This window comes from Gavialis gangeticus, unplaced genomic scaffold (assembly GCF_001723915.1).
Source record: "Gavialis gangeticus isolate Ggan-Ray unplaced genomic scaffold, GavGan_comp1, whole genome shotgun sequence".
Lineage (NCBI taxonomy): Eukaryota > Metazoa > Chordata > Crocodylia > Gavialidae > Gavialis > Gavialis gangeticus.
The window spans coordinates 12,546,160-12,553,989 of NW_017729015.1; the positions used below are offsets into that span (position 1 = coordinate 12,546,160).

The following is a 7,830-nucleotide window of genomic DNA, read 5'->3' on the forward strand; positions in this document are numbered from 1 at the left end:
TGCAACTTCTTCATCTTTTTTTTTTTTTTTTTTTCCCTCTTTTCTTCTTTTTTTAAGTGTCCAGCTGGAGAAACCCACTTTCATCTGACCAAAAAGGTTGCAGTGACATGTCAGATCACTTCTGCTGAGGCTCTTCTCATGACTTTGCAAGTCAACTCCAGCTCTCTGCTGTGCCTCTTACTGTCAGAAAATATCTTGCAGCAGCCCATCCATTGTTTTCATCATTCATAAATTAACTTAAAATAGAAATGCACATTTCAGAAGGCTGATTGCGCTGTTCCTTAAAAAAACCAAAAACCCTTTCCTGAGTTAATCTATAATGGAACATAAGCAATTTGTTTTTTTAATTAGAGATTTGGGGCCAGGTCCTCAACTAGTGTAAAAGGTGTAACTCCATACAGATGTACTTATTTACACCATCTAAGCATCTAGCCCCCAAATCTATTTTTGCGAAAGCATCAACGTCAGTCATGCCACATGACAAACTGCTCTGACTAATCTATTGTGCTTAGCATCTGTGTACTGCAAATTAAAGCATATCCATAACCATTTGGACACACCTGTCTTGAATAGCATCCTAGAGAAGGGTGTATAGTCTGCTGATATGGCATCCGCACTCTCTGATGATACAAGCCCTGTTAAATATACATAAGACACAACTATAAAACAGGCTGACTTGGTATATTAATGATTGTTGTGCAATACTTTGCTTTTCTTAAGGGATGCTATCTGTTCAAAGGAGTGACATATATTTGGTACATGTAGGCCAAATTCTCCTCTTCACCTCCCCAAATATGGGTTTCTTTTCTGCAGAGGGAACTGAACGCTCCACCATATTTGGGCAAGAGCTCATTTTTCTACTGACTTCAGTGAGAAATGAGGAAATCATGAGGGTACATGATAGCTTAGCCCCCACTATGCATTCACCTCTAAAGGAACCAGCTAACCTCTATGAAATGCAACTGCAAATAACAAGGTACAAACATGTACCCACAACAGGAAGAGCCGAGATGAGGCCTACAAAAGAAGTTACCCCTAAAGTTAGGATTTTCAAAGGTATTCCAGGTGTTTAGGTGCTCAGAAACTAAGGCGAGTGCTTAAGTCTACTTCTGAATATACCAAACTCATTTTTCACGGACTAAGATGAAAAATGCTATTACAAGGCAAAAAGATCTGGGTTCAGTTGAGGATCTTTGCTTCTTGCACAAAAGGAAATGACACAATGGGATCTCTCAAGGAAAATGAGAAATGGCATGTGCAAATAAGCCAAAGGGTGATGAAGCTCAGCCAGGTAGGGGGGACACGTGTGGTTTGATGGGCTCTAGGGTTACAGGCAATGAGCTGTGGGCACGTAAAAGACAGAGGAAGGACCTTCTTTCACATGCTCAGTGAAAGGAATGGAACAGGCCTAATAGAAACTTTTTTCTCACAAAATGAATTTCATCTGCTCAATGTAAAATCAGAGATGCGAGTGAAGGGATAGAGAGAAATCGATCAGTCACAGAAACTCAGAGTTTGTTGTACATGACCCATGGATTGTATCATTTGGCAAACACGCCATGAAAGCTTGTGGAATCAGTACATCTGTCCGCTATAATGAATGTTAAGAAACCTCAACATAGCATCTTTCATGCACGGGTCCTAAAAGTCACTGTATTCAGTAGGAATCTGTGTCAGTCTGAGGATCTATCTACATTGATTTCACTGAAGGACCCAGGATTACAATCTGGGGTTCTGCTGAGATGCCTTAAAATTCAGCTGTTTGATTTATATGTGGACATGGGATTCCACTACACAGTCCTACAGGTAAGAAAAGTAACATCCTACTAAAAGACATGGTTATAGGTTGGCATGTGAAAAACCCACATAACTGCAAGCCAGAAATTAGAAACAAGTGAACTTCTGGATAGGTCACAGTTCAGAGTGTGTGTGTGTATGTGTATTATATATATGGATGGATAGATAGATATAATCTATAGATATAGATATCTCTCTATAGAGATATCTATCTATATCACATCTATCTAGATAGATATCTATATCTAGCTACATCTATTGATAGATACAGATAGATATATAATTTACAGATAGATAGCTGTATCTTTCTATAGATATAAATAGATTTAGATAACTATTCACATACATATTATATATATAATCTATAGATGTAGATAGATATCTAAATCTATAGATGTAGAGATATAGATGTATATATTATCTATAGAGATAGATATCTGTCTAGATAGATAGATATTATGCACACACACACACACACGCGCGCGCACACACACTGAACTATGACCTAGCTTGAATTTCACTAGTTTCTTTTTTTTTTTTATTTTTGGCTTGCAGTTATGTGGATACACGCACACACAAATAAGAGAACTCCCAGTGCAGTATGAACATACCCAATTCGCTAAACTACAAGCACTTGGCCTATGTTTTTTGCCTCACAAATTCACTTTTTGTTTTAGTGTTCATAGCTGGACATGAGTCTAGTTTCTACACCACAAATCACAAGATAGGTTTCAAGGCAATGGCAGCTAGAACCACAGCTTTGTCAGTGCAGGCTGCAGCATATCCCAAACCTCCCACAGCCAAAAAAAGGAAGGGTGTATTTTTATTTTTGTATTACCTGGAACTGTGGGAAACCCGAGTGGTTTGGAAAGACGGGAGGTGGAGGAAAGTTAAGGTTAAGCCAAAAAGGGTGATTTAACGTTGCAGTTGTTGAATTGGTAGGAAAACGTGGTGCGAAAATGTTTCCACTGTATTTAAAGCTGTTTTTGTCTGATGGTGCGGTAGTTACTGTAAAACAAAATGAGGTTAAACACATTGTTAACAGACACGCTGCACTTTTCTCTGCTCAACTGCCGATTGCTCCAATTAAACAGGTTGTGCTTCACCCATAAACACGATCTGCTTAAGGTCTCAGCTACTTCTCCTGGCTACAGCCCTGCAGTGCTGAGACCCAAATTCAAGAATTTGCAATTCAAACTCACTTGTCAGACCATTAAACTCTGACCTCAGAAGACCCGGATCAGACAATTTAATTGTCTGAGTCATAGGTACGAATGAAATTGCTCATCTAAAGTAAAAGCAGGACAGCCCCTTTTGCCCCCAAATCTAGAAACTTTGCTCCAAGTTAAAAACCCTTCTTGGGGTTAGGAAACAAACAAGTCACATTTTGTTCATGTTAATTTTTGAGCATCTCTGAGTCGTGATACAGCTGGCCCAAGATTTTGAAAATGGAAAAGCAAAGTGCAAACATAACTGGTTTTGCCTGTCCTGAGTTGTGCAAAAGGATTGATTTTTCTTTTTTTTTCAGCACGTTCCAAAAAAGAGACTCTCTCACATTGGAGAGTCATTTTAAAACATAATCAGTTCCAAAAGACTCTAACCATTTCTGGAAAATGCTGGCCCAGGAAGCTAGCTGAGCCTTTCAAGGAGTTAAAGCTAATGCAACATGGAGTGAATGGAAGGGCCTGTTGCCTTTCTTTGACATGGGACTACATTATTCATCATTCATTATTCATTTATCCATCGCTTTGTTTATCCCAGTGTAGCCCATGAAGATAAAGCATCCCTTTGATGATATACAAAGAGAAAGAGACCTGCCAGGTTTATTGCTAAACAAAATGGCACTGAATGCAGTAGATAGTCAGTGGGGAATTGTTTTAAACAGCATTTCATACTGGCTTCTTTGAAAAGGTATTAGTTAATCCATGCATTCAGAGCTTGATAGTCATGGCCATCCTGAACCTCCAATATTGCTACTTGGGAGAAGGATCCTGGGTTGATCCCAGTGAGGTGAGAGAGGGAGATCAGGTCTGACAGGAAATACAAAGTCCCATTATGGAAAAAGTTGAGAACCACAGAGCTAATCGGGTATACCAGGCTTTGGAAGGACATCACTATATGGCCACACTTGTTCATGTCCTCTCCCTCTAAACAGCCCCTTATTTGTTTTATTTTCGCCCATTGTTCCTAAATCCTGTTCACCCACCATCTCACAATACACACCTGGAGTCTGTAGCGCCTCAGTCACTAAGTCAGGGTTGGTCTTCGGACAGATCTTGGAAAGCCCTAGAAGCTGCTTCTTCTGTCCTGGAGCTTGACTTTCCGCGGTTGTGGTGGTTAACAGTGTTGCTGGTGCGCTTTCCTTCTGGCCGAGGGAGCTGAGTCTGCTATTTTGTAGGAAGTCCTTGACCAACTTGGCTTTCTCTGCCACTAGCTGCTTGTCTGGAGCTTTGGAGGTCTCTGTGTGCTTCACCGGAAACTGCACCAGTAACTTGCTGATCTCTAGGTTGGACGCTTCTATGTTAGTGATGCCATTGTCTACCCCTTTTGAGTTCTTGCTGCTGCATTTGGCAGGGCGTGAACTCTCCGCGATGGTGGCTTTTGTAGACAGCTGTGCATCACAGAGAGCTCTTAGCTTCCTCTCCCTTTCTTTGCTTCCAATCATGGCTTTGTACACACTTTCCACTCCTCCTGTTTCATCTAGTAACTGGTCCCTGTTGGAAGGTGGAATAAGGCTGCTGTTTGAAGCTGTCTGACTTAAGGTAAAGTCTGTTTTCTTGCCTTCCTCTGAACCTTGCATTTCTGTCTCATTAGTGGTCTCCTGTGTAAGGCTCAAGTATTCCTGTTCCACCAGAAGAGAAATTTCATCTTTGACACAGTTCTGTTCCAAGGATCTACATGAAAGAGAGAAATCTAACATAGATAATGCACATCCAAAAGGGAGAGCTGAAAATCACTTGGATGAAAATGCAATAATGAAGGGCAAAGAATTATTTTAAGATATGTGCTTAAAATAAAGAGAAGACATTTGGATCTACAAATATATACATATATATATACACACATATACATATACATATGTATGTATGTATGTATGTATGTATGTGTATTTGTGTGTGTGTGTGTATATATATATTTTTTATGTATATATATATATGCACAGACAAATATATCTCTCTGGACACTTGGATCTACAAATATATACATACACACACATTTACACACACACACACACATATATGTATATATATGTATGTATGTATATGTATATATATACACACGCAAATCTCTCTATATATAGATATATCTATACACATATCCATATATTTATATCTATATCTCTGTTTCTATATTTCTAAAGATATATCGCTATATATAGAAATATAGATATAGATATATATGGATATGTGTGTGTGTATATATATATAGCAAAATGAAGCAAAAGCCTTGTCTACACCAAGGAAATGATCCATGGCTGATCATGGGGCCAGTAACAGAAATAGGTGTTTTTCTTAGCATAGATGTTCATCCATCAAGTGATGAAAGAGAAGAAAAACAATACTTTTATCAAAAAAATTCTTCTTTGGTGCTGACATTTGAAATGTTGATAAAATAGGATCAAAGCCTGGGGGGAGAAATAATCCTGTTTTTTACAGACAAAGTTCAACTGAATCCTATTTAGGCAGATAAATGACCCGCATGATAGGAACAGAGCACGTAACCACTAATGAACTTTTATTCTTAAACTAGTCTGTGAGGGAGGGAAGTTGTATTCTCCAGTTATTCATCAACATGAGACAAAGGAAAGAAAGTTGAGCGACTTGCTTCGTGACAGAAAGAGATTTCACAGCTAAATGAAGTATTAAATCTAAACCCTTACATTCCAGTCCTGGCTAAAAATTGCTCAGACTATCTTTCCTCCTTGTGATTACTTAGGGGACCAATACGAATGGAGTGGCTCCTTTAGAGAAGGAGTAAAATTAACAGCAACACAAATGTTTACTGGAAACTTTGGGGAGAGTTTAGAGGCCAATTAAGGCTGTTTTAAACCAAATGAATTGGTCCTTCAGTGCAATCTGCAGAGCTGTTTGCTGTGATGGGCTGGAAGAGTCTAGCGGGTGTTTTGGGGACGGAGCCCTGAATTTGACGGCACGTGGGAAGTCTCTGTCATCTGCCACTTGCAATAGTTCTTTCTCTCCAAAAGCACTGAATTTTTATTTTTAACCAAACTCAACGCTCTGGCTGTAGTTTTCAAACACAGGCACACAAAGTCAGGCTCCTCAATCAATGCTGCTGACCTAAAAGTGTCTGATGTTTCCAGAGGGGCCGAGAACAGTTCAGCTGCAGTCCAGGCCCCCTTTCTTGTTGGAGGTGTCTGGATGTGAACCCCCGCACCAAACCCTACTGAAGCCGACAGGGCCAAAGGAATTTGCCCACCCAGAACTCATTGCAAGATAAGGGCTCTGCATGTCAGCTTGGACCTCTGTTTACTCAGCACTTCTGGAAATCAGACCACTTCTTTGTGTCAAATCAGGAGGTTAGGAGCTTAATTTTAAGCATTCTTGTTCAAAAAGCCTAGTCCTGTGCATTTAACGGGACCAATGGGTTAAGTCTCAGTGCATTTATCTGTGACTGTGAGAACAAGCTTCAGGCCTCCACTCCAGTTCCTAAACTGATCTCCCCATCTCTACTCCATTGTGTTCACCTGCAGCTCCTTAAGTCACTCCTCTGCAGTAGTTTTGACTTAATCCTTCAACCCTCTGTGAATACCCTGCACAGTAAAACCTGATCCCCTCAATCCTGGAAGTAAAAACCATCTCTACATTATATGCTCTGCTCTAGGGTCCCTAACTGCAGCAATATTGTTTGTCTTTCAAGGCCCTCATTTTATAAAGTCTTATCTGGGAGCCTGGTATTACAAGCATGTGCCTGAACCTTTGCAGAAGCAGCACCTAAATTTAAAGTCCACAGCACATTAGAAAAGAGATCTGGAAAGCAGGGGAAGATTCATGGAAGATCACTTAGGACCAAGCTCTTCAAGATATTTTGGGACCTAAGTACCACCCATTGAAAGTTTGGGACTCAGAGCAGCTCCATGGCAAAACCAAGTACTTGATCCATGCATTAAGTCAGTGTGTTGCAGGGAGCTGGGTAATGGCCCCACCTGTGATGAATTAGCGGCTTCCCAGGTATTGAAGTGCTTAGTGATGAGGAGAGGTTGTGTGAGGGCTTGGAATAGGGACAGGACTAGGAGTAGGGTTTGCTAGATGAGTTGGGTGAAGGTTGTGGTTGAGGGTATTTGCTGCATAGGTAGTAACAAAAGTCCTTTAAGCCAGATAGTAAGATGCGGTTTATATATCTCAATTGCCAGGTCAATGCAGGGGTGTTGGTGCTGGACCAATGAAGACATCAGGGGTGGGAATGGAAGAAGGGACATGCTGCTCCAAGTGGAAGCTCCTTCAAGGCCCCTAGCTGGTGAGATCCAGGCAACTGGGCAAGCTGGGGTAGGGACAGGGCCTGATGCTGGGCTTGGGGAGACCCTACTCAGGGCCAGGCACAGGCAGGAGCGAACTGAGCAGCCACCTGGACAGAAAGGGAGCCCAAAAATGGTAATTTTAAAAATTATTATTTATTATCATTACCTATCTCTAGCAAAGGTGGGGGGGGCGATACTAAAAGTTCACGTGGGGCCACCAGGAGTCTAGGTATGATGCCGACCCTACTATGTGGCATTTCAGATGTTGCAGCCTCACAATCTACGGTTGTACACCCCTGCTTAACCTTACCCCTCTCCCCAGGGAACAGCCCCACTGAAGTCAACGGGTCTACATGTACATCTAAAATGGGGATTCTCAACCTCTTTAGACCCAAAGCAGCTCTCGATCAACTCAAGACATCCTGTGGAAAATGCAAGCTCTTTGCCTTCTCTCATTTTTTTGACTACAGAAAAATAATAGAGAGTTCTTCTGTTGCAGAGAGCTTAAAAAGACCACAACAGGTCAGAAGGCTTTTTTTTTTTTTTTTTTTTTTTTT

At 40.9% G+C, this 7,830-nt stretch overlaps 1 protein-coding gene across 1 annotated transcript in view; it reads right to left on the reverse strand.

The window, feature by feature from the left end:
- The window catches only part of CUNH1orf94 (chromosome unknown C1orf94 homolog), a 33,411-nt gene that overhangs the window by 8,253 nt on the left and 17,328 nt on the right, over positions 1 to 7,830 (reverse strand). Inside the window, exons 2-4 of the mRNA XM_019512562.1 lie at positions 4,021 to 4,691; positions 2,636 to 2,805; positions 561 to 635 (exon numbers count right to left, since the gene is read on the reverse strand). Of these exons, the coding sequence (XP_019368107.1) occupies positions 561 to 635; positions 2,636 to 2,805; positions 4,021 to 4,691 (916 nt within the window). The remainder of the gene's footprint in view (positions 1 to 560; positions 636 to 2,635; positions 2,806 to 4,020; positions 4,692 to 7,830) is intronic.